Here is a 26,687-nt window from a genome sequence, read left to right as displayed (position 1 = left end):
ACTGATTTTTGAAGTTTGAACCAGACTTGCATATCTGGAATAAATACCACTGGGTCATGGTGTATGATTCTTCTTATACATTGTTGGATTTGATTCACTAAAATTTTGGCGTTCCCATTGTGGCTCAGCAGTAATGAACCCAACCAGTATCCATGAGGATGCAGGTTTGAGCCCTAGACCCACTCAGAGGGTTAAGGATCTGGCATTGCCGGTCGCAGATGTGGCTCGGACCTGGCTTTGCTGAGGCTGTGGTGTAGGCTAGCAGCTGCAGCTCTGATCCAACCCCTAGCCCAGGAACTTCCATATGCTGTGGGTGCAGCTCTAAAAAGAAAAAAAATTTTTGTTGTCATTGTGGATTATTTTATTTATAAATAATAAATAATGTTCATGAGAGTAAGTTCATGAGAAGTATCGATCTGTAGCTTTCCTTTCTTGTAATGTCTTTATTTGGTTTTGGTGCTAGGGTAATGGTGGCCTCATGGAATGAGTTAGGAAATATTCTCTCTGTTTCTGTTTTCTGGAAGAGATTATAGAGATTTGGTATTCCTTCTTCCTTAAATGTTTGATAGAATTCACCTGTGAATCCATCTGGGCCTGGTACATTACTTTTGGAAGGTTATTAATTAATCAACTTCTTTGATGAACATGAGGCAGTTCAAATTATCTATTTATCCTTATATAAGTTTTGGTAGTTTTTGTCTTTTAAGAAATTGGTGGTGCATTTCATTAATTTAATGAAGCTTTTGGGCATAGAGTTGTTCATAATATTCACGTATTATCCTTTTAATATCCATACGATCAGTAGTAATGACCCCTCTTTCATTTTTTATTAGTAAATTGTATCTTTTATTGTTTTCTCCATTAGCCTAGCTAGATATTTTTAAACTTTGTTGATCTTTTCAAATAACTAGCTTTTAGTTTTACTAGATGTCCCCACTGATTTTTTGTTTTCAACTTCATTGAATTCTGCTCTAATTTTTTATTATTTCTTTTCTTTTGCTTGCTTTAAATTTATATTGTTCTTATTTCTCTAGTTTCCTCTAGTGGAATCTTAAATTATTGACTTGAGATCTTTTTTCCTTTTCTAATATATGCATTCAATGCTATAAATTTCCCTCTAAGTGCTGCTTTTGCTTCATCCCACCAATTTCAGTAAATTGTATGGTCATTTTCATTTAGTTAAAAATATTTTTAAATTTCTCTTAACATTTCTTCTTTGTCCCATATGCTGTGTAGAAATGTGTTGTCTAATTTGCAAATGATTCGATATTGTCTTGTTATCTTTCTGTTATTGACTTGTATTTTAAATTCATTGTGTTCTGAGAACATCCTTTGTATGATTTCTTTTAAATTTGTTAACATGTTTTATGGCCAACAATATGGTCTATCTTGGTCAGTGTTCCAAGTGAGCTTGAGAAAAATGTATATTCTGCTGTTGATGGATGAATGTCAGTTAGATCTGGTTGATTGAGGATGTTATTCAGTTCAACTATAGCCTTACTAATTTTCCACCTGATGGATTTATTATATACTAATAGAGGGGTATTGATGTCTCCAACTGTAATTGTGGATTTGTATGTATAAATATTATGTCTTCTTGGAGGATTGACCCCTTCATAATTATGTTACTCTCTTTTTTTTTATCCCTGATAATATTCCTTCTTCCAAAGTTTGCTTAGTCTGAAATTAATTTGGCTATTCCAGTTTTTGTTACCTCATATTAGCGTGATATGTCTTTCTTTATCCATTTAGCTGTATCTCTGTATTTAAGATGTGTTTCCTGGAGTTCCTTCCTTTTTTTTTTTAAAGGCCACACCCCCAGGATATGGAGGTTCCCAGGCTAGGGGTCAAATTGGAGCTGTAGCTGCTGGCCTACACCACAGCCACAGCAATGCAGGATCCAAGCTGCATCTGTGACCTACACCACAGCTTGCAGCAATGCCAGATCCTTAACCCACTGAGCGAGGCCAGGGATCAAACCCACAACCTCATGGTTCCTAGTCGGATTTGTTTCCGCTACACCACGATGGGAACTCCTGTTTATAACTGCTTTGTATTTATTGAACATGTTCTTTGTTTTACTTTTAATTTTCTTCTCTTTTCCTGCCTTCTCTGGTTTTAACTGAACATTTATGTTTGATTCTATTTTTTTCTCCCCTCTTAGCTTATCAGTTATACTTTCTATGAAACTTTTTAGTGGTTCCCCTAAAGTTTGAAATATATGCTTTTAACTATTCTAAATTCACTTTCAAATTACACTATATTGCTGCACTGGTAGTTCAGGTACCTTATAATATTCACTTTACTTACTCATATGCTATAATCACTAATATATTACTGCATTATTGCTATTACTACTTTGAACAAATTTATTTATTAAATCAATTTTTTAAAAAGAAAAGATTTATAATACCTTTATTTATTCCTTCTCTGAAGCCCTTCCTTTCTATATGTAGGTCTGTTCTACCATTGTCTTCCTGAAAAACATATTTTAATATTTTTTTGCAAGCCAGGTCTACTGGTGACAAATTTCTTCCATTTTTGTTTGTCCAAGAAAGTCTTTTATTTCTCTTTCCATTTTTGATGATAATTTTGCTGGAAACAGAATTCTAGGTTGATTTTTTTTTCTTTCAACATTAAATATTGCATTTCGCTCTTCTTTCTTGCATGATTTCTGATGAGATGTTTAATGTAATTCTTATCTTTGTACCTCTATAGGTAAGATTAAGATTTTTTAATTCCTCCAGCTTCTTAGATTTTCTCTTTCTCTTTCATTTTCTATAGTTTGAATATGATACACCTAAGAGCAGGCATTTTGGTATTCAACCTCCTTGTTATTCTCTAAACTTCCTGGATCTGTGGATGGTGTCTATCATGAATTTTGTGAAATTTTGGCCATTATTACCTCAAATATTTCTTTTGCTCTCTTCTCTTTTTCGAATTGCAATTACACATATTTTACACCTTTTGAATTTCTCCCACAGCTCTTGAATATTCTTTTCTGTTTTTTTTTTTCCATTCTTTTTTCTCTTGCTGTTTTGGTTTGGGAAGTTTCTATTGATGTTTCTTTCCTTGGTTGTTTCTAGTACACGGATTAGCCCATGAAGGGCAGACTTCATTTCTGTTTCTGTTTTTGATTGCTAGCATTGCCATTCAATATTTCTTAACATTTCCAGCTCCATATTTACAGTTTCCATCTATTCTTATATGTTGTCCATTCATTAGATCCCTGAACATATTAAGAATAGTTATTTTAAATTCTCTGCCTGATATTTCCAAAGTCTATGCCATATCTGAGTATGGTTATGCTAATTGCTTCGTCCCTTCAGACTTTTTTTTTTCTTTTTGCATGGCGTGTAATTGTTTGTTGAAAGCAGGGTGTGATATATTGAGTAATGGGACCTGAAGTAATCAGACTTTTAGTGTGAAGTTTTGTTAATGTGGCTAGGAACTGGGATTTTTTTTTTTTTTGTCTTTTCTAGGGCTGCACCTGCGGCATATGGAGGTTCCCAGGCTAGGGGTCTAATCTGAGCCACGTCTGCAGCCTACACCACAGCTCATGGCAATGCCGGATCCTTAACCTGCTGAGCAAGGCCAGGGATCGAACCTGCAACCTCATGGTTCCTAGTCGGATTCGTTAACCACTGTGCCACAACAGGATCGCCTAGGAACTGGGATATTTAGTGTTTGCTGTAGCTATAGATACTTGTGTCTTTTTTTTTTTCTCTCTCACCTGTTGTTTTTGGATTTCTCTAAGAACTCTTTTAAGTGGGATCCATGTCTTTCTGGTGGTCAGGTATGAGTGGAGTGGAAGTGGTCTATAATGTTACGACTACTCTTAAGTCCATGGGCTGTGACCCTCATAAATTTTTCGCAGCCTTTTTTCTCTCCCTTTAGGGGTTAGCTCTAGGAAGGCTAGAGGGGAGTGGAATTGTCTAGTTGCCCTTCCTCCAGGAATATTAGGCTTTGGTAAAGTTGTGTCCCTTGGAGAGCCGCCATTTGTTATGGAGAAGCTCATGGTATATTTCTAAATTATTGCTTTCCTCTACCTGAACCAAAAAAAAACAAGGAGATTTTTCTCAGCTCTTAACCATGAGGACTTTGTGCATTTTCTTGAGGAAATCCTGTGGGAGTGTGGGGGGATGGACGAAACTGGGGACCCAGGAGTTTTTAACTTTCAAGCTAGTTCCCATTCAGCTTCTATCAATTTGTCAAAATTGCCATTTAAGTGTGCCTACTAGTTTATGGCTTCAGTGGCTTCTGTTCCAAGTAAGCATATCTCAGCTGTGATTCTCTGTATTTGCCTCTCTTTCCAGATTTCAGGGTAGCAGTTTGCCCTGTGTCTTCAATTCCCTGATGCGTTTAAGAAGAATCCTTGATGTGCAGTTCGTTCAGCGGTTGTCTTATTGTTGAGACTAGGAATGATAATTTCCAAGTTTTTTGCATGTTGTCGGCGAGACCGGACGTCTCCCAATGTCCAGTTTTCAAGGCTGGAGCATGTTGTGGAATTAGCAAGGGTCTTGCTTTTAGACTGACCTACATTCAAATTCAGGCTATGGCATTTAACTAGAGATATTATCTTGTATGAGTCACTCAGCCTGTCTGAGCCTCAGTTTCATTCCCAGTTGAGTAAAAATCGTTACAAATGCATATGGTTATGTTAAGCTGAAGGACGTATGTGAACAAGTTCATCACAGATCTTGGCTTGTGCATTTCAGGTACATCATAAATGTCAGTTTTCTTTTTCCATGAAGGTACCTGTGCTTGAAAACAGAGATTGTTTGGAGTTCAATCCATTGTGTGGCATTTATCCTAGGAATTTAAAAAGTTCTCATAAAGTATTTGCCATTCTGGAGTTCCCGATGTGGCTCAGTGGTTAACGAATCCGACTAGGAACCATAAGGTTGTGGGTTCGATCCCTGGCCTTGCTCAGTGGGTTAAGGATCTGGCGTTGCCGAGAGCTGAGATGTAGGTTGCAGACGAGGCTCGGAGCCCGCGTTGCTGTGGCTGTGGTGTAGACCGGTGGCTACAGCTCCGATTAGACCCCTAGCCTGGGAATCTCCATATGCCGCAGGAAGCGGTCCTAGAAAAGGCAAAAAAAAAAAAAAAAAAAAAAAAGTATTTGCCATTCTTATAATGTGGCAAGAACTACCTTGAAAAAAGTAATGTACCTCTATAAGGACTACTTTACTCGGAAAGGCTTGAAGGGAACTCAGTCTTTCATTTGTTCCTCTCTTCCAACTGCAAGTTTGCTCTCCTTTAAAAAGAAGCATCCTCTACTGAAAAGGCCTGTGAAAACACATCTCTTTCTCTCTCTTTTTAGGGCCGCCCCCACGGCATATGGAGGTTCTGGGGATAGGGGTCAAGTTGGAGCTACAGCTGCCGGCCTACACCACAGCCATAGCAACACCAGATCCTTAACCCACTGAGTGGCTCCAGGGATTGAACCCGCGTCCTCAGGAATACTAGTTGGGTTTGTTGCCACTGAGCCGCAATGGGAACTCCGAAAACACATTTCTTTCTGTGTAGGTCTGTATACAAAAAACATTGGCACCAAGTGCTAAGGAGAATTACTTTGCTACAGCGACAGGCTGTATGTTCTGGTTTGGGATGGGGGAGAAGAAGTTTCTGAACCAGGCAACGAGCGCGGTAATAGCTGAATTGCACACTTTGCATATCAAAGCATAACTGAAGAATTGTGTTCCTTTTTAAGCACCATAATTTAAGGACTTGACAACACTAGAGTGTGTCCAAACACTAGAGTGTGTGACTGGGATGATGCTGGAGCCATCAACAAATCCAGAAACCTTGCTAGATTGGCATATGTTAATTTGTTAGATTTATTTTTATCATGAATCTTTCCATATATTGTTTAAAAATTTGAATAATTTCTGTTTGGTGCCAGATTTTTCTTTACATCTCTGATTTTACATTGTTCCAAATTTTCCTGAATATAATGCTTGACTTCTCCTCAGGAAGGAAACAGAGGAAAACCCTCCCCTAGCTTGAGTGTCCATTATTATAGGACCAAAAAAAACAAAAAAAAACAAACAATGGGCTTCACTTTCTTGCAATAATTCTAGCTCTTGGCTTCATTTCATGAAACTTCAAGCTGCCAACCTCAAGCTGAGCATCACTTTTCACCTAGTGTTGGTTCCTGTAAGTCCCCAAGGAGCCTTTGCCTGAGAGGTTATGGTTTGGTCTGTTGTCCTGTGATATAGAAGTAAGGGGGGGGGCAAAACCCAGAGATGTGTTAAGTGGATTCTGAGCTGTGAAAGTTAGAGCAGGGAGCACACGTGAGCTTGAGGTTAGATATGAACTTCGAGCCCTTTCCCCCTGCAATATGTGTTGTTGTTACTCTTTCTGCAGAAGAGTCCATGATCTTTTGTAATTTTCTTTTTCTATTGATCCAGCCGTGCTAGTAACAGAAACTTAAAAAAAAAAGTTATGGCAGTACAGTCTATGAAATTTCACTCTCATATATCTTGTACATGAGAGAACAATTGCTCTGCGCTAGAGATGAAGTTTGCCTTGTGGAGGATTTGTTTGGGGGTCGCTTAGATGCTTGAGACCCACAGGGTAGCATGGCAGCAGCAATCTTCCTTCTCTGACCTCATGCTGCCCCAAGGCAAAGCTGAAAGTATGACTCTGCTGTATTGGTCTTGGGGCTACGATTTCTTCCAGTACATTTCCATTCTGAGAGCAGAAGCCAGCGGGAACATAATGAGCTTAAAAAAGGAACTTAACTTTTGACAAAGCTTTTGGAGACTGTGTGTTGACTATAGAGCTGAGGGCAGCTGGCGTGAAGTCATGGCTGGCAGACACTAGCCTCAGTGGACTACTACTTTGCAGTTGCATGACCCCGGGAACGTGCTTAAACTCTGCTGAGCCTCAGTTTCATCATCTGTCAAATGGGGATTGCAGTATCAAATTCAGAAGATTGTTGTAAAAGGTAGCAATCATAATATACTTGGAAATGCTTTGTAAATGACAAACCACATAGCTTGTGAGTACTTCTAAGACAAGGATGGTGCATTATTTATCTCCACCTACCTAGCACGGATATACCTCGTATGCTGCACAGAACCTAGGATGTAATAAATGGTTGCTAGCTGAAATGGAAGTGAATGGATCGTTACAAATGTCCACATTTCTGATGATTTTAAAGTATTAATTGACTCGTCCCTTGTATTGGGCTAGATGGTCTCTGCCTCATTCAGTCTTTGGATTCAAGGATTGCAAAGAAAGTGGTGTGTGGAGTTAGGAAGAGGTTGTTTTAAGATGGAGAAGCTTTCCAAGACCTGCTTAATGTTCTAAACAAAACAAAGGTAACAAATGAAGATTTAGCAATGGATGAAAATGAAGATTAACTTTCTCAAGTGGGCTTGGAGGCCCAAGAGCATTGCTCTGGCATCTTCTGAATATTGCTGGGTATGTCGTCAACCCAAGGGAAGACTCTAGCAAGCGTGTCTCCCTTGTGAGGGCTCTGGGGCAGATGGTGGTGGTACATCCTAGCGATCACTTCTGCCACAGATGACTGAGATGTTTGCCTAAATGATCTCAGGGAGCTGTTGGAATGCAGTCTCTCTAGTAGTCTGAAAGTGGTAATAATTTGATTTTTCAAGGCTCATGGAGTAGCATCATTTGGGGTACATCTGTCATGGACCTTTGCACTTTGGAAGGAAATGAAAGAAAGTACTCAGTCAATTTGAAATGTCTTGGGAAACGTGGTTATTTTTGTTTCTTTCTAACCTATGTCTTATTTCTTGAAAAATCCCGTATCGTGCTTGTTTTCCTTTCTCGCATGTGAATATGGAACTCCGATTATTTGGGATAATGTGTGTGTGGAGTGCTTGGGTTTCGAAAAAATGAGATGGTGCCATTATTACTGTCTCTCTTAAACCAGTGACACTCATTGGGCCTTATGCCAAGGGGTAGGGGCAGCAGATGTAATCCTGAATCTGTGGTCCCTGTAGGGTAGATAAGGCTTCCAAGCCATGTGGAAGCCAAACTTACCAAGGAAGCTTAGCGGTTATCTTTCCAGATGTTCAGCTTGCAAATAGCAGAGGTGTTATTTTCAGTATCAAACATATAGATAAATGCATGGGTTGTTTTTTTCCATCCAGATACACGTTTAGGGGATAAATTCCATTTCCAGGGCTGGCAATCTGTCAGATAGCTCCCTTTAACGTTATCTAGAGAAAATCTACCAAAATGATTAAATTTGTGATAGCTTTTATTCTTGGCTGAGAACTTGCTTCTCCTCCAGGGCTGAACAGGCTTAAATTGTTATGTGAGTTTATATAGTATATGGTTTGTTGTCAAATATTTATCTCTGTCTACAAATAAAATATCTCGAAATACAGTTTCTTTTCAACGGAATAAATCAATGAGAGAAAGAGAAGTAACTTCTCATTTAGGCAATTTTTAATCAATATTTTTATGAGAAGCCAGAATGTTAACTGAATTCTGGCTTTTGTCATTTGAAATATAATTTGTGTGTTTAAGAATTTATGTGCACATCAGGGTTTGGACTCATGTTCAGAAAGGAAAATCGACTTATAGGAACAAACAAGTGCCTGACGTAAATACGAGTCAATTATTTAAGGCAAGTGGGACCTTGATCACCACAGCGAAAGAGAAACATCCAGTTCAATTACACAGCAGATTTCCATGCTTTAATCTGTGGGCCTTTCTGTGTCTCTTCTTTTACAGAGGCCTTTGAAATCGTTGTTCGCCATGCCAAGAACTACACCAACGCCATGTTCAAGAACAACTATCCGAGCCTGACCCCACAAGCTTTTGAGTTCGTGGGTGAATTTTTCACCGATGTGTCTCTCTACATCCTGGGTTCGGACATCAACGTGGATGACATGGTCAATGAACTGTTTGACAGCCTGTTCCCAGTCATCTATACCCAGCTGATGAACCCAGGCCTGCCCGAGTCGGCCTTGGACATCAATGAGTGCCTCCGAGGGGCGAGGCGTGACCTGAAAGTGTTTGGGAATTTCCCCAAGCTTATTATGACCCAGGTTTCCAAGTCACTCCAAGTCACGAGAATCTTCCTTCAGGCCCTGAATCTCGGAATTGAAGTGATCAACACAACAGATCACCTGAAGTTCAGTAAGGACTGCGGCCGAATGCTTACCCGAATGTGGTATTGCTCGTACTGCCAGGGGCTGATGATGGTTAAGCCTTGTGGTGGCTACTGCAACGTGGTCATGCAAGGCTGTATGGCGGGCGTGGTGGAGATTGACAAGTACTGGAGAGAATACATTCTGTCTCTGGAAGAACTGGTGAATGGCATGTACAGAATCTATGACATGGAGAATGTACTGCTTGGGCTCTTTTCAACCATCCACGACTCCATCCAGTACGTCCAGAAGAATGGAGGAAAGCTGGCCACCACTGTGAGTACCGTTCTACAGTTTTCAGAGGAACTGGATTCTATGGGGGTCGGGACGGCCTGGCCAGTAGCAGGTGCTGAGAGAGAGAAGTGAGAAAAATAGTGGGCGAGGATGATAGATGGACTGAATGGCCTCCCAAAGCCAGCCAGCGCAGGAGGTCCGCGGGCTGTGGAGTCATAATGCTTGGCTTTGAGCTTAGCTCCACCCACGTGCTTGCTTTGGGGACCTTGGATCAATCATTTTGTCTGTAGGAGGCTCATATTTCTGATTCATAAATGGGGGAGAAAAAGAATGTCTTCTTCATAGGGAATAACGCATTAAAGCACTGAGCATAGGTCCGGGGGGATGCAGCAGTTGCTCAGTGATCATTAGCTGTCATGACCGCTGTTGATAGGTATCCCAACCCTCCTGGTAACGCTGTGAGGTAGGAGCAATTATCTCCGTTTCGTAAATGAAGAAACGGAAGCTCAGTGACTCTCACTTGACCACGGGCACCCGGCTGTCATCGGTGGAAGAGCCATGATTTTGAAGTGGAACAGGTCTCCCCTGAATTAGGTCATCACCCTATTTTTCTGACGCTGATTTCCCGCCTGTGCTCTTCATCATGTATCTCACATGACGGTTTTGAGTCGTGACTTGAAACACAGGAGACCCAGCTAGGGACCCACTAGCTAGACCTACACATGAACAAAAGCAAATGAAAACGTTCATGTTTCCAACACTTGTTTCTGCGGTTCATGTTCTCCAGCAGATTTATACCAGGGTTAGCCTGATGGAGTTTGTGATGGGGGTGGGACAGCTCCACCAGCCACAGTTTGCTTGGTCTCCATCAGACACTGGTGGTTACATTGTACCTGCCAAGGTAGAGCGCACACACATTCAGAGCCAGGGGGGCACTAGTTTTCAAGGCCAGAGTCAGGGGGGCACTGGTTTTCAAGGCCAGAGTCAGGGGGGCACCAGTTTTCGAGGCAGAGCAGGACATACAGCCAAGAGCTACCAGCCAGCTCTCACTAAGGTGGTGGTTCCTGAATGCTGGCAGCTTTGTAGAAGGAGGTGGCAGAATCATAAAATACCCTACCCTGGTTGAGCTCCTATTGCATTTTAGGTGCTCTGCTGCCCAGTTTGTATAATTTTTTTTTTCTCAGTAATCAATGGGATAGGTCCTCAAATTTATCCCCACTCTACACAGGACTAAACAAAGCACCGAGGGCCTAGCTACCTTGCCCAAATGTCAAGGCCAGTTTAGTGGAGGTGGGTGGAACTGGGATTCTAGCCCTGGCTTTGTTGCCTTGTTTGATTCATGCTCTTATCTTCTATGTAGTACAATTGCTGCGACTCCAAACCATTGCTCCCCCGGAATGTGGAGGGCAGATTGGGCAATTTAGTCCTGTCTTTAAACTCTGGAAGTACAAAGTGATGGAGCTAATTGGTTTCTTTGGTGAATTAAACTAGAAAGAAGGACAAAAATGATACAACTGACAGGATGGCTACTTATGGAGCTGCTTTAATTGCCCCGTTCACAGTGTTAGCCATTTAAAACACATTTGCCAAGAAAATATTTTATAGTAAAATGAACAGCGATGTCCTAACGAGAGTATTCTTCTGTGGCTAATTATTCCTTTGATTGCTTTATAATTCAAGGCCAGATTCTAGGGCCTCCTACAAAAGTAAATCTCACAGAACTGGAAAAATGAGAAGTCCATGCATTCATATGTTCATTCACCTGATACTGGTTGAGGGCCTACTGTGTGTCAGGAACAAGGCAAGAGAGCCAGGGGGGTGAGGAGTGTCATATATGAGAGGAAGAAGAAAGAGACACTATTCGAGTTCCTGTTGTGGCGCAGCAGAAACGAATCTGACTAGGAACCATGAGGTTGCAGGTGCGATCCCTGGCCTCGCTCAGTGGGTTAAGGATCCAGTGTTGCCATGGGCTGTGGGGTAGGCTGCAGACGCGGCTCGGATCCTGCGTTGCTATGGCTGTGGTGTAGGCCGGCAGCTACAGCTCCGATTCGACCCCCTAACCTGGAAACCTCCATATGCTGTGGGTGAGGCCCCAAAAAGCAAAAAAAAAAAAAAGAGAGACAGCAACATGAAAGGCCGGGTTTGGGAGTGTTTCAACTGTGCCTCTGATATTGGTCAGTTGACAGCGACCTCTTGAAAGCATGTATTCGCTAGTGCTTTTAAACACACAAAAATAGGATGGGTAGCTGGTAAAGGATTAAGCGCACTGTTTTGATCAGGCTCTAGACATGAAAGTTTATTTAGTAAACATTTATTAAGCATTGGCTCTGTTCATGGCACTTGGCCAGGTGCTGGGTACTCAGGTACCCAAGGCAGAGTTCTTAGGTCTTCAAAAGGACAGTCTCCCTGACCGCCAGGCATGTAACTGAATGAATTTCACCGTAGGAAACATCTCACTCTGATGTGAATGTTGGAAGGGCTGGGGGAGATTAGCTGGTCCAGGCCCATTGATTTGCAGATGAAGAAATAAGATCGGGGAGGCTTGCCCAACGTGCTATAATTCACGGAAGAGCCAGTAGACTCCAGGGTCTCCTGCTGCTCCAAACAGCTCTCTTTCCACCGCGCCGATCTGTCTCCCACGAGACCCTCCCAGACTTCCGCCCTGAAACCTCCAGTAGGATTTTGCAAATACATCATGAACTTAAAATTAACAGGTGTTTGGGGGCGCTAAACCTGCTCTATTTTAGGTGCCTGTGTGCGCGCGCCTGCACCCATAGGCGGAGTACATTTGGTGTCATTATCATTCAGGAAGAAAGGCCTCGGCTGTCAGGGGGTGCTCAGTGATGCAGTCCCTTTCTGTTTTGGCTATTAAGGGCCTGATTGCTCCCAGCTCCCAGCTGGTTATGAAAGCGTGCAGCCTGCTTTCCCTGGGGACCGCTTGAACGAGAGCAGGAAGCATATGTAGACTCTGCCTTGTTGCTGTTTTCGGATTGCCGACTCCAAGTACCATGTACCCGGAGGTGGGGGTGGGAGAATCATTGGCCAGGTGTGATCCAGCTACACTCTGTCCGGGCCAGAAAGGGGCTGGGCCGTTTATAGGGGGTGAGGGCAAGGGAGGGCTGAGTAGACGGCAGGACTCTGTTAACAAAACCACAGCATGCCCCAGAGCCGAAGCGGATTGAAAACTAAAGCATTAATGAGCTTCTGCTGTAGCACCTTCACCTTCCTGTAGAGATAAAATGTTAAGACCTTGCCATTCAGTCCTGCTTGAGGTTAAGCTGTGGCAAGAGACCTCTTTGAAAATAAGCTCTTCCAGAGCTCTATCGGGACAGTCTTTTTATTTTTATTTTTTTTAAGTTTTCTTGGCATATGCTTGATTTACAATGTTGCGTTCGTTTCAGGTGTACAGCAGAAGGGATTCAGTCATACATCTATGTATACCCATTCTTCTTCAGATTCTTTTCCCTTATAGGTTATTACAGAATATCGAGTAGATTTCCCTCTGCTCTACAGTGGGTAGTTGTTAATTGTCTGTTTTATATACAGATGTGCGTGTATCCGTTATCCCCATCCTCCTAGTTTATCCCCCCCACCCCCGCCACATTTCCCTTTTGGTAAGGGTAGGTTTGTTTTTGGACATCTGTGAGTTTGTTTCTATTTTGTAAATTAGTTCATTTGTATCATTTTTATTAGATTCCACATAGAAGTGATATCACATGGCATTTGTCTTTCTCTGTCTCACCTACTTAGTAGGATAATCTCTAGCTCCATCCTGGGTTGTTGCTGCAAATGGCATTATTTCATTCTTTTTTATGGCTGAGTAGTATTCCATTGAATATGTGTACCATATCATTTTTATCCATTCCTCTGTCAATGGACGTTTAGGTTGCTTCCATGCCTTGGCTATTATAAATAGTGCTGCATTGAATATTGGGGTGGATGTATCTTTTTGAATTATGGTTTTCTCCAGATATATGCCCAGGAGTGGAATTGCAGGATCATATAGTAGTTTTATATTTAGTTTTTTTAGTTCTCCATAGTGGCTGTACCAATTTACATTCCCACCAGCAGTGTAGATGGATACCCTTTTCTCCACACCCTCTCCAGCATTTATTGTTTGTAGGCTTTTTTTCCTTTTTACAGCTGCATCTGTGGCACGTGACAGTTCCCAGGCTAGGGGTCGAATTGGAGCTGCACCTGAGGCTCCAAGCTATGCCCGGAGCTCTGAATCAGAGCTACACCACAGCCACAACAACAATGGGTCCGAGCTGCATCTGCATCCTACACTGCAGCTTGTGGCAACACCAATCCTTAACCCACTGAGCGCGGCCGGGGATTGGAGAACCCAACTACATTAGGTTCTCAACCTTCTGAGCCGCCAAGGGAACTCCTGCTTGTAGACTCTTTGTTGATGGCCATTCTGACCTGTGTGAGACCTCATTTAATTTCGATTTGCATTTCTCTAATAATTAGTGACGAACATCTTTTTGTTTGTTTTTTGCCTGTCTGTATGTCGTCTTTGGAAAAATGTCTTTTTAGATCTTCTGCCCATTTTTTGGTGAGGTTGTTTGGTTTTTGATATTGAGCTGCAGGATGTGTTTAGATGTTTTGGAGATTAATCCCTTGTCAGTCACTTCATTTGAAAATATTTTCTCCCATTCTCTGGGCTGTCTTTTCATTTTGTTTAGGGTTTCCTTTGCCATGCAAAAACTTTTAAGTTTAATTAGGTCCCATTTGCTTATTTTTGGTTTTATTTTCATTACTCTGGGAGGTGGATCTGAGAAGATATTGCTGTGGTTTATGTCAGAGAGTGTTTGGCCTATGTTTTCCTCTAAGAGTTTTATAGTATCTGGTCTTACATTTAGACTTAATCCATTTTGAGTTGATTTTTGTGTGTGGTGTTAGAGAATGTTCTAATTTCATTCTTTTACATGTAGCTGTTCAGGTTTCCCACCATTACTTAGGAAGAGAGTGTCTTTTCTCCATTGTATATTCTTTTTTTTTTTTTTTTTTTTGTCTTTTTTGTCTTTTAGGGCCACACTGGTGGCATATGGATGTTCCCAGGCTAGGGGTCAAATCAGAGCTGTAGCCACCAGCCTATGCCACAGCCACAGCAATGTGGGATCTGAGCCACATCTTGGATCTATAACACAGATCACAGCAATGCCAGATCCTTAACCCACTGAGTGAGGCCAGGGATCAAACCCAAGTCCTCATGGATGCTGTTCAGATTCATTAACCACTGAGTTGCGACGGGAACTCCTCCATTGTATATTCTTGAATCCTTTGTTAGAGATTAATTAACCATAGGAGGTAGGTTTATTTCTGGGCTTTCTATCCTGTTCCACTGATCCATATTTCTGTTTTTGTGCTAGTACCATACTGTTTTGGTGACTATAGCTTTGTAGCATAGTCTGAAGTCAGGGATCCTGATTCCTCCAGCTCTGTATTTCTTTCCCCAGCTTGCCTTGTCCATTCCAGGTCTTTTATGTTTCCATAAAAATTAAAAATTTTTTGTTCTCGTTCTGTGGAAAATGCCATTGGTTATTGGACAGGGATTACACTGAATCTGTAGATTGCCTTTGGTAGTATAGTCATCTTGACAATATTGATTCTTCCAATCCAAGAATATGGTGTATCTTTCCATCTATTTTTGTCATCTTCAATTCCTTTCACTAGCATCTTACAGTTTTCAGAGTGCAGGTCTTTTATCTCCATAGGTAGGTTTATTTCTAGATATTTTATCCTTTTTCATGCAGTGGTAATTGGAATTGTTAGTTTCTCTTTCTGATCTTTCATTTTAGTGCATAGAAATGCAAGTGATTTCTGTGTATTAATTTTGTATCCTACAACTTTATTGAATCCATCGATGGCCTCTAGTAGTTTTATGGTAGCATCTTTAGGGTTTTCTCTGTATAGTATCATGTCTTCTACAAACAATGACAGTTTAGCTTCTTCTTTTCCAATTTGAATTCTTTTTATTTTTTTTTCTTCTTTGATTGCTGAAGGTAGGAGTTCCAAAACTATATTGAATAAAAGTGGTGAGAGTGGATATCCTTGTCTTGCTCCTGATCATAGCAGAAATGCTTTCAGCTTTTCATTAAGAATAATGTTTGTTAGCTGTGGGTTTGTCATATATGTCCTTTATTATATTGAGTTGGGTTCACTCTATGCCCACTTTCTGGAGAGTTTTTATCGTAAGTGGCTATTTTGTCAAAAGCCTTTTCTGCATCTATTGAGATAATCCTCTGGCTTTTATTCTTCAGCTTGTTAATGTGGTATATCACACTGGTTTGTGAATGTTGAAGAATCTTTGCATCTTTGGGATAAATCCTACTTGATCATGGTGTATAATCCTTTTAGTGTACTGTTGGATTCAGTTTGCTAGTATTTTGTTGCGGATTTTTGCATCTATGTTCACAAGTGACATTGGCTTGTAATTTTCTTTTTTGTGATATCTTTGTCTGTTTTTGGTATCAGGGTGATGGTGGCCCCATAGAATGAGCTTGAGAGTGTTCCTTTCTCTACAGTTTGGTGGAATAGTTTCAGAAGAATAGGTATTCATTCTTCTCTAAATGTTTGATGGAATTCACCAGTGAAGCCATCAGGTCCTGGACTTTTTGTTGGAAATTTTTAAATGACAGTTTCAATTTTAGTGCTTATGATTGGTCTGTTAGTATTTTCTCTTTCTTCCTGGTTCAGTCTTGAAAGGTCATACCTTTGTAACAATCTGTCCATTTCTTCTAGATTGTTCATTTTATTGGCATATAATTTCTTACAATAGTCTCTTGTGATCCTTTGTATTTCTGTAGTGTCAGTTGTAACTTTCCCTTTTCCACTTCTAATTTTATTGATTTGTGCCCTCTCCCTTTTTTTCTTGATGAGTCTGGCTAAGGTTTATCAGTTTTGTTTAGCTTCTCAAAGAACCAGCTTTTAGTTTCACTGACCTCTTCTATAGTTTTCTTCATCTCTATTTCTGCTCTGATCTTTATGATTTCTTTCCTTCTACTAACTTTGGGTTTTGTTTGTTCTTCTTTCTCTAGTTGCTTTAGGTGTAAGGGTAGGTTGTTTATTTGAGATTTTTCTTGTTTCCTGAGGTAAGAGTGTATTGCTATAAACGTCCCTCTTAGAACTGCTTTTGCTGCACCCTATAGGTTTTTGACCATCGTGTTTTCATTGTCATTTGTCTCTAGGTATTTTATATTTCCTCTTTGATTCCTTGAGTGACCCATTGGTTGTTTAGTAGCATATTGTTTAGCTTCCATGTGTTTGTGTATTTTACTGTTTTTTTCTTGTTATTGATTTCTAATTTAATATTATAGTATTGTATTTCTAATCTATAGTATTGTGGTCAGAGAGATACTTGATATCATTTCAATTTCCTTAAATTCACCAAGGCTTGATTTGTGCCCTGAAATGTGATCTATCTTGGAGAATGCTCCAAGTGCACTTGAAAAGAAGATGTATTCTGCTGGTTTCAGATGGAAATGTTCTATAAATATCAATTAGGTCCATCTGGTCTAATGTGTCATTTTATACCTGTGTTTCCTTATTTGTTTTCTGTCTGGACTATCTGTCTATTGATGTATGATGGGTGTCAAATCCCCCACTATTATTGTGTTACTGTCAATTTCTCCTTTTATGGCTATTAGTATTTGTTTTATATATTGAGATGCTTCTATGTTGGGTGCATATTTATTTATAATTGTTATATCTTCTTTCTGAATTGATCCCTTGATCATTTTGTAGTGTCCTTTGCTCTTGTGACTGTCTTTATTTTAAAGTCTATTTTGTCTGATGCGAATATTGCTACTCCAGCTTTCTTGATTTCCATTTGCGTGAAATACCATTTTCCATCCACTCCCTTTGAGTCTGTATGTGTTCATAGATCTGAAGCGGGTCTCTGGTAGATAGCATCTATACAAGTCTTGTTTTTGTATCCATTCAGCTAGTATATGTCTTTTGATTGGAACATTTAATCCATATACATTTAAGGTAATTATTGATATGTATGTTCTTATTGCTATTTTGTTACTTGTTTAGCATTTGTTTTTGTAGGTCTTTTTTCTTCTTTTTCTCTTTTGGTCTCTTCTCTTGTGATTTGATCTTTGGAGTTGTATTTGGGTTGCTTTTTCTTTTTTGTGTGTGTATCTAATATATTTTTTTGGTTTTTAGTTCCCATGAAGTTTTGATATAACAGTGTGTGTGTGTGTGTGTGTGTGTGTGTGTGTGTAGATATATATACCTCAATATTTATTGATTGATTATATGTACAATTTTTTTGAGTTGCTGGTCTCTTAATTTCAATTGTATTTCCAATACCCTGCATTTGTACTCTTCTCTTCTCATGATTGCTGTTTTTTTTCATTTGTTTTTTTGTTTTTCGGCTGCACCCACACAATGTGGAAGCTCTTAAGCCAGGGACCAAGTCTGAGCTGCAGCTGCAACCTACGTCACAGCTGTGGCAATGCTGGATCCTTCACCCACTGTGCTGGATCAGGGATCGAACTGGCACTGCCACAGAGACTATCCAGATCATTAATCCACAGCAGGAACTCCCCATGATTGCTGGTTTTGATGTCATATTTGTGTGTGGATGATTTCATCCCTTAACTGTATGTTTGCCTTTAGCAATGAGCTTTCCCATTTAATAACTGTCTTGTGTCTAGTTGTGACCTTTTCTTTTCTGTCTAGGCAAGTCCCTTTAGCATTTATTGTAAAGCTGGATTGGTGGTGCTGAATTTTCTTAGCTTTTTTCTTGTCTGTAAACTTTTGATTTCTCCATCAAATCTGAATGAGAGCCTTGCTAGGTTGAGTACTCTTGGTTGTCGTTTATTCCTTTTCATCACTTTGAATATTATCATGCCACTCCCTTCCGGCCTGCCGCGTTTCTGCTGAAAAATCAGCTGATAACCTTATGGGGATTCCCTTGTATGTTATTCGTTGCTTTTCCTTCATTGCTTTTAATAATTTTTGTCAGTTTGATTAATATATGCCTTGGCTTTTTCCTCCTCTTGTCTATGCTGTGTAGGACTCTCCATTCTTCCCAGACTTGAGTGAGTGTTTTCTTAGGAATATTTTAGGCTACCATCTCTTCAGATATTTTCACAGGCCCTTTCTCTCTCTTCTCCTTATGGGACCCCCGTGAACAGCCTTTTTAGCTATTAACCATGCCATGAGGTCTGCCATACAGGGGACTTGGTTCACACCTTTTGGTGGCTACCATCTCTCCCAGATCATGAAGTACACTTTGGTCTTATCACTTTAAGTGGATAGGACACTGTTGGTTTTTTAATAAGTATGATCTCTTAGTGTTTTAGTTTTCCCTAAGGTAGTTTTTAGCTCTTCAGACTACCACATACAGGCATGTGGGCAAATGTATTGTGTTGTTGCTGGCAGCACTCTTGGGGGTGGCGTGTGGTTCCCAAACTTAGCTCATCACCGTGATCCTCTGGAGAATTCGTTAAACGGATTCCTGGAGCCCCCCCCCCCAAGTATTCTGATACCATAGGTCTGTGGAGAGGCCAGAGAATTTGTCTTTTAAAAAGGACTCCAGGAGTTCCCTTGTGGTGCAGCAGGTTAAGGATCTGACATTGTCACTGCAGCACCTCAGGTCACGGCTGTGGTGCACATTTGATTCCTGGCCCAGGAATTTCCCCATGCTGTGGGCACAGCCAAAATAAAAAATAAAATAAAGAATATGAAAGTACTCCATTTGAATCTTATAATTCCTTGGGAGCAAATCTAGCCACCTTGTTTAGAAGATAAAATAAGGCCCAGATGTTGGAAGTGAATGACAAGTAATGGCAAAGCTATGATGTTAGAGGCCTCATCTACCCTTTGGTGTCGAAATATGGGGAAGCATCGAAATGATAGGTTCGAAGGCACATTGTAGGTACTCACTCAGCCTCAGTGTGGTGCTCTTTCTATAACATTTTTCTAGGTGCCAAATGGACGATGAATTTTTCTTACACTTATTTGTGATGGGTGAGATATTTAATGTCATTAAAAATAGAAAGTGTGTGAGAGTATATGTGTGGGAGAGGAGGAGAAAAGGGAGAGAGAGGAGAAAAGGAAGAAAAGAGAGGACATTTTTACTGAGTTGAAGAAGGTATTAATGATGGGACTGTAAGTAGATCCATCTTGACTCTTCATCCACGTTTGTCGACTAGGTTAAGCATCACGGCCCCGAGTGAGTACTGAGTAGGTCTTTAATAGTGTTTGAGTGAGAGTAGCATTTTTAAATTTATCAGCACATTTTTAAAAATTTTCTTGAAGTATGGTTAATTTACAAAGTTGTGTTAGTTTCAGGGGTACAGCAAAGTGAGTCAGTTATACATATACATATCTCCATTCTTTTTTCAGATTCTTTTCCCATATTGGTTATTACAGAATATTGAGTAGAGTTCCCCTGGGCTATACAACAGGTCCTTGTTGATTATCTATTTTATATATATAGTAGTGCATATATATTAATTCCAACTTCCTAATTGATGCCTCCCCACCACCACACTTCCCCTTTGGTTTGGTTTCAAAATCTTTGAGTCTGTTTCTGCTCTGTATGTTCTTTTGTATCATTTTTCTTTGGTCTCATGATATTTGTCTTTATCTGACTAACGGCACTTAGTATGATAATTTCCAGGTCCATCGGTGTTGCTGCAAATGGCATTAGTTCATTGTTTTTAATGGCTAAGTAATATTCCATTGTATATATATGTACCGCATCTTCTTTATCCATTCCTCTGTCAGTGGGCCTTTAGGTTGCTTCTGTGTCTTGGCTTTTGTGAATTGTATCTGCTTTTTATTGAATGCCACATCTTATTCCTTGAGGCAAATGCAAATATGTATGGTTTTGGAGTTCCCTGGTTGCTCAGCAGGTTGAGGATCTGGTGTTGTTACTGCCGTGGCTTGGGTCTCTGCTGTGGCGAGTGTTCGCTCCCTGCCCCAGGAACTTCTGTATGCCATGGGTGTGGCCAAAGAAACCTCCAGTATGGGCAGTTTTCAATACATATACTTTCAACATTGTTGTTACACTACACACAAGCTGTCGAATGCCCAAACCCTCTTTTAAAAATTCAGTTGTTCTTCTTCTAAAACCCTTTTGATTGTCATATATCTATGTATCTATTTTCTGAATAGCCATTGTACATTTCAGATCCATTGATTAAATGAATAATAATCTGCATGTTGGATGTTTATTGCTCTTTCAGAAAGTTCTCCAAACTTTCTGTGACTTCATTTACTTTCTTCATCTCCCCCAGAGTAATTGCTCACATATCCTCGCATGGCTGTTTACACTTTTATTTTCCCATTTGTTCTCATGTATTTTCTTTATTGATGCATCTCACAATCTCTCAGCATTAGTGCTCACTCTCCCCTAATTTCATTACCTTGACTTGGCATATGCTTCATTGAATGTTGTGCAAAATTGCAACCTTTTCTACCCTCACCATTTCTCCCTTTCTTTCCTCATTGTGATATTCATTTTAGCATTATCTGAAATAGGATTCATTTCAGGGAACACTTATTGAGCCTCTAATTGTGGAACCACTGGTAGGCACAGAGGGCACAGGAAATGGCATGACCATGACAGCTGCTGTTCTCCGTGGTTACTTGGCCAGCAGGTAGCTGAGCTGGGATTCAAAGCGGCCTCTGGCTGACTCCAGAGCTTATGTTTTTCACAATTACTCTGTATTGCTCTTTCAGATAGTTCCACTCTCTTTTCACTAGTGTCTTCATTCCTTGAACAGAGGCTAAGTAGGCCTTTATGTTATTTTATTTAATATCCTATATTATCCTCTACTATTTTTCCACCTGCATAATCAGTTTTTGAATTCATGCTCCTTCCTTGGAGACTTTTGCTCTACTGTTTCCCAATAAAGTGCTAAAAAGCATGTGATTTTTAGTCTTCATAACCTGAAGGCATGGAGTAGTTTCTAGGGGAAGAAGGAATATTTGTATAGGTGATGGAAGAGCCAGTCATACAGCCAATTGGCTTTACCTAGAATCTCTGTGCACAGTGCCTGTGGTGAGGTACAGCTTATCTTCCAGATGCAATGTTTGGAATCTGCCTGTTGGACCAACAGGTAGTTTTTAATGCATTTGTCTTTGATTCTGGACCTTAGTACATCCAGGTCTCCATCATGGAGTTGCTTTAGTAGTGACATTGCCTACTGAGGACCTAACACATTCTGGTATCCAAGTACATCCATTTCCATTGTTAGAATTTTTGAAGAAACCTTCAGTGAAGTCCGTGTTTATTTATGCGTGCTAGGAAGCTCTGGGGAAGAGTCTCTGTTGATGCTCAATAATAATTCACTCTTTCAGATTCTTGTATTTTGCTATCTGTGTGAGTGACGGCAACTCATCAAAATTTCCAAGATTAGCCCTACCTTCCTCTCCCCTTGTGAAGGCTGAGGTTATTTCTCAGGTGTCAGAATGTCAGTGTTTTTCTCCTCATGCTATCGCTTTGAACTTCCATTTTTTGGTCTCAGATAGAGACGCCTTGTCTGAATTCATCCAAGCTATTTTCAGTACCAAGTCATTTCGAACTGATGAAAACAAGCAAATGGCTTACTACCTGATTAATATCTGTAGGTCAGCATCTAGAACTGTGGTAGGCAACTTTATTTGCATGAGGTCCATTTCTGGAAAGAAAACTGTTTACGCTCTGCCGTCTTTTCATTCACAATAAAAGTAGATTTAGTGATTCTCATGGGGAAAATATGTAATTTTAATGCATAGATTACCTATTTATTGAAGGGGAGAATACACATGAAAAAACTGGCATCACATTTAAGCACTCAGTATTAATTTCAGGGCAAGTTTCATACAGTGGTCACACGTGAGAAGCTTTTTATGATGCTTCATCCTGAAATTATGAATATTATGGGTCATATTAAGAAATTAGATGGACTCCTCACAAATCTAGAATTACTTGCCTTTGCCCTGGCAAGACTGGCAGCATGATTATATGTTTTGAATCTTTAGAAAGGAGTTATTCCTCCTTTCTGTGGCCTCTGGACTGATGTGGCAGGAAAATGTCCTCTAGAGCTATGAAAGGTCTGAGATTTTTACCCTAATTGCAGGATGACAAGTTAACTGGCCACAGTTTCATGGATGCTGGTTAAAGATGCAAGACTCCCGGCTCAGAGATGCAGGACAGTTTACTTCTCACAGCGATAGCAGTAGCCAGAGCATGTGTACATTTGCGCCTCTTCCCCAAACACAGTTCCCACGGGGAAAGGCCAGAAGAACCAGATGACGGCTGCACACAAGGTGCATTGCATTACAGGACAGGAGCCTTGAGTTTAAGGGACTCAGATCTTTTATAATAGGTAGTAAGACTGCCCGTTCTTTTCTCTGAAGGGAGACACTATCACTGTCTTCCAAGACTATTCACTATACAAAGGTACTTGATAAAGATAGTCTGAGGGAAAAGCGTCTCTGTTTATAAGACATGCAGAAACACAAGAGACCTATGGAAAAGGTCAGTGCGTGATACCCCAACCCTGGACGGCTGCAAAAACCTCTCTTGTTCACTGCTTTTGGAGGAGCAGGCAAAGAAGTAAGAAGTTAATGGAAGAATGCTTAGCTCAGCCCTGACTGCTTGATCAAAAGGCTGGGCCACATGCCACCTGTTGGAGGGTAGCAGAAGTCACATCTAACAACAGAAGAGTGGCAACTTTCTCAGCTCTTCGGCGAATGCTTTGAAAAGTATAGAAGGGACACCTGACTAGTTGCCTCTGGTGAAGAGTAAACTCTGCTCCCTTGGGCCTGCAGCTACTAGCCTTGCTCTCTCTTTGGGTCTCCAAGCTATTGTTTCCTTTTTTGCTTGTTGAGGCTCTGGGGTTGGAAGTTTTGTATTGCTGAGTAGCTTGGCCAGGAGTTTTCCTTTTACTGTACATCTGAGATGAAGCATGTGCGGACCACAGAGTAGCGAGCAAACACTTATCCGTGTTTGTTGGAGGGACGTGGAGGACTGATTTGTGCTCAGAGTATATTCTGCAAAGTTAGAACGTCAGGCATGTTTGTCCAAGTGGGCAGAAGTCCAGGAAGCCCTCCCTCACGGCCTGGTATTCTGAATATCCATCCATGTGTTCCTAGGATAAGAGTGAGGGAGTCCAGAAATGCCTTCTTAGTATTGCATGGCCAGGGAATGAGAGCACAGGGAAAGGAGCTTCCATCTGGTGGGCACAGAAAAGCCCCCAGCTACTTACTTTTTTATTGCAAAACCTAAAACGCCTCAGAAAGCATGGTGTCATGTATACCGCGTGAGTCCTTGGATTCCTTTTTACCCCCTTGGGATAAGGTTACTCTTGGCAACTGTGGAGCCACATCATTCCCTGGTAGTAGCACCACGGGTGGCCTTGGCTCACTACCCACTTATGCCTCTGCACTTTGCTCTATTGCTCAGGTCTCTGGCAGAAAGTGCCTGCTACTGAGACTGCTTCTTAAAAAGCAGCCCCCTCACCCCACCTTAAAAATCGAACACATATTTTGAACATCACAGAAGCATTTTTAAATGAAGTTCCAGGGAGTTCCCCTCGTGGCGCAGCGGAAACGCATCTGACCAGCATCCGTGAGGTCACAGGTCCGATCCCTGGCCTCGCTCCATGGGTTAAGGATCCGGCGTGGCCGTGAGCTGCGGTGTAGGTCACAGACGCAGCTCGGATCCCAAGTGGCTGTGGCTGTGGTGGAGGCTGGCGGCTACAGCTCCGATTCGACCCCTAGCCTGGGAACCGCCATATGCCACAGGTGTGACCCGAAACAGACAAAAGACAAAGTCAATCAGTACATAAATGAAGTTCCACCGTAGCACAGTAATTTCCTCCAGGAAGGGAGTAGTTGTACTTTTTGCTGTAATAACGAATTTCGCTAAGGACCAAGAAGAGATTTCCTCCCGCATGTGACAGCCTGCGTAAGAGAAAATACAAACGGTCGTTATCACCAGCAGCTACAACTTTGTGAGTCCTGGTCCCGGGCACCCATCCTAGGTCTCACTGTCTGCCGTTCCTTTCCTTATTGGAGGGACTGTTAATAGGGTGAGACAAATAAACTTTGCTTTGGTGACAGTATAGACTGCTTAATGTCCTTTTAAAATGTCGCCTTGGGGATTAGGGTTCCGCATGCATCAGACTTCTCAAAAGCAATGCTAACATGGGCATGAGGGATCTTATTGAGGCGATGACAACGTTGCTGAACTGGTTTGTCATGATGGTCGCACAACGTGGTACACTTATTAAGAATCACTTGAAATGGCCGAATTGTACAGATCCCAGAACATACCTCGTAACATTGTGGGGAAAGGACTTCATAAAATAAAAACCTATGGACTTAAAAAATATATAAAGCATTTCCAATGCGACGACGCATGCACATATTATAAAACAGCTAGTGAAACAATACGTGTGTAAATTTTAACCACATCATTCCAATAAATGACTATATAAAGTAAAACAGAAACAAAGGAGAGCAGTGCTGGAAACACGCCCATCTGGGAAGTGCATAATCCAGCAAGGCTGCTTTCATATTTGAAATGAGGGGGGTAGAGGTGACGGAGGGTAGACAGTGCCGTCTTATTACCCAATTCAAGTCCTTTTTGAAGAATATTCAGAAAGTGAATTAATTTCTCCTTTTTTCATTCCGCTCAGAATGCCTAAAACAGATAAAGTAGGAAATGGAGTCATTATATTTGGGTGCTGCCTATTATCATTTACTGACTCGGAGTCTATCTGAGTCTTTCTGCTTTTTGCAGATAATTAATTTTGCTCCTAAATGTAGGAAGGAGTGATTGTAATCAGCATGTTTGTACTTTCAGCCACAAATAGAGCCCATCAAAGATAGGCAGTACAAATAAACCTCATCAAATATGCAGCCCAAGCCCTGCTTGAAGTTAATGTGGTATCTTTTTTTTTGCCCACAGAAAAAAAATTCTTTGTATGATTTTTTTAAACATCATTCTTGGTATTCTTGTGTTGTTAATAGATGAGCCCCTCTTTTTCTAACTCAAGCCTACGCTCTGAGTTATTTTTATCATGAAATCTCATGCAGTAGCGCCGAAGGAGACTTGGACTTGGCACAGAAATCAACTTGGCAACATATGCGTATCTCTGGGTTCTTGGGTATAGGATTCTCTTATGCGTCTAGAAAATTATGAATAATCAGGTCTCAGTTCAAGGTTCAAGTTCATGGGAAGAAACTCTTGGGAGCCTTTGCCCTTTCTTCCCAGCTGCCTGGCCCCCACCTTTGACCAGCCTCTACTCCAAGCCGATCCCTTCGCCCTCGCCTTCAAAATTATACCCTGCTCAATGTCTTGTTCATTTAGGCCTTGCATTTGGTTCAAAATGATGCCATTTGATCATGATTCAGTCATCACCGGAAGTCCATTTCTGCTTCTGCAGCTTCTCTTATGTTCCTTCTCCTGAGACACAAACTCACTTTACTTAGCCAGATTTTTCCATCACCAGAAAATTCTTCCAAAGGGTTATCAAGGGAGTTTGTGGTGTAGGGAGTTAAGGATCTGGCATTTTCTCTATAGCAGCACAGGTTCGAGCCCTAGCCCAGGGCAGTGGGTTAAAGATCGGGTGTTGCTGCAGCTGAGGGGTACAGGTCGCAGCTGTGGCTCGGATTCCATCCCGGGCCTGAGAACTTCCATGGGTGTGGGTGTGGCCAAAGAAAGAAAAAAATGGGGGCGGGTTATCAAGGATGGAGCGCTCAGTCACTGGGACACAGTTGGAGGGGAAAATATCTAGGTGTACAAGGGACCTTCTGGTGCTGCTGAAATCACCTGCTGTGCATGATACGGTAGAAATCGTATCAGTCCAGGAATCAGAATATTGACATAGGGTCTCTGCCTTGTGCTCCCACAGGATAGGGGCCTTGGAAAAGCAACTTGATCTGTACCATGATGACGAAATGATGATGAGAGTGATTACTTATTAAGCACTTGCTGTGTGCCACACACAGTTCCAAGCCTTTTATGTGGATTAAATAACTTGTCAAAAATGTTTATGGGAGTTCCCGTCGTGGTGCAGTGGGATCGAATCCAACTAGGAACCATGAGGTTGCGAGTTCAATCCCTGGCCTCGCTCAGTGGGTTAAGGATCTGGTGTTGCCATGAGCTGTGGTGTAGGTCGCAGATGCGGCTCGGATCCTGTGTTGCTGTGGCTGTGGGGTAGGCTGGCAGCTGTAGCTCTGATTGGACCCCTAGCCTGGGAACCTCCATATGCCACAGGTGTGGCCCTAAAAAGAACCAAAAAAAAAATGTTTATGACAATCCTGACAAGGAAGGAAAAATTACCATTGGTACCATTTTCC

The 26,687-nt window shown here is 41.2% G+C and overlaps 1 protein-coding gene across 1 annotated transcript in view; it reads left to right on the top strand.

Moving 5' to 3' along the window:
- The window catches only part of GPC3 (glypican 3), a 437,111-nt gene that overhangs the window by 219,341 nt on the left and 191,083 nt on the right, over positions 1-26,687 (top strand). Inside the window, exon 3 of the mRNA XM_013986449.2 lies at positions 8,716-9,410. Within this exon, the coding sequence (XP_013841903.2) occupies positions 8,716-9,410 (695 nt within the window). The remainder of the gene's footprint in view (positions 1-8,715; positions 9,411-26,687) is intronic.

The sequence above is a fragment of the Sus scrofa genome, chromosome X, assembly GCF_000003025.6.
Source record: "Sus scrofa isolate TJ Tabasco breed Duroc chromosome X, Sscrofa11.1, whole genome shotgun sequence".
Classification (NCBI taxonomy): Eukaryota; Metazoa; Chordata; class Mammalia; order Artiodactyla; family Suidae; genus Sus; species Sus scrofa.
Note: the sequence above shows the minus strand (reverse complement) of the source record. Positions and strands in the feature narration are given on the sequence as shown.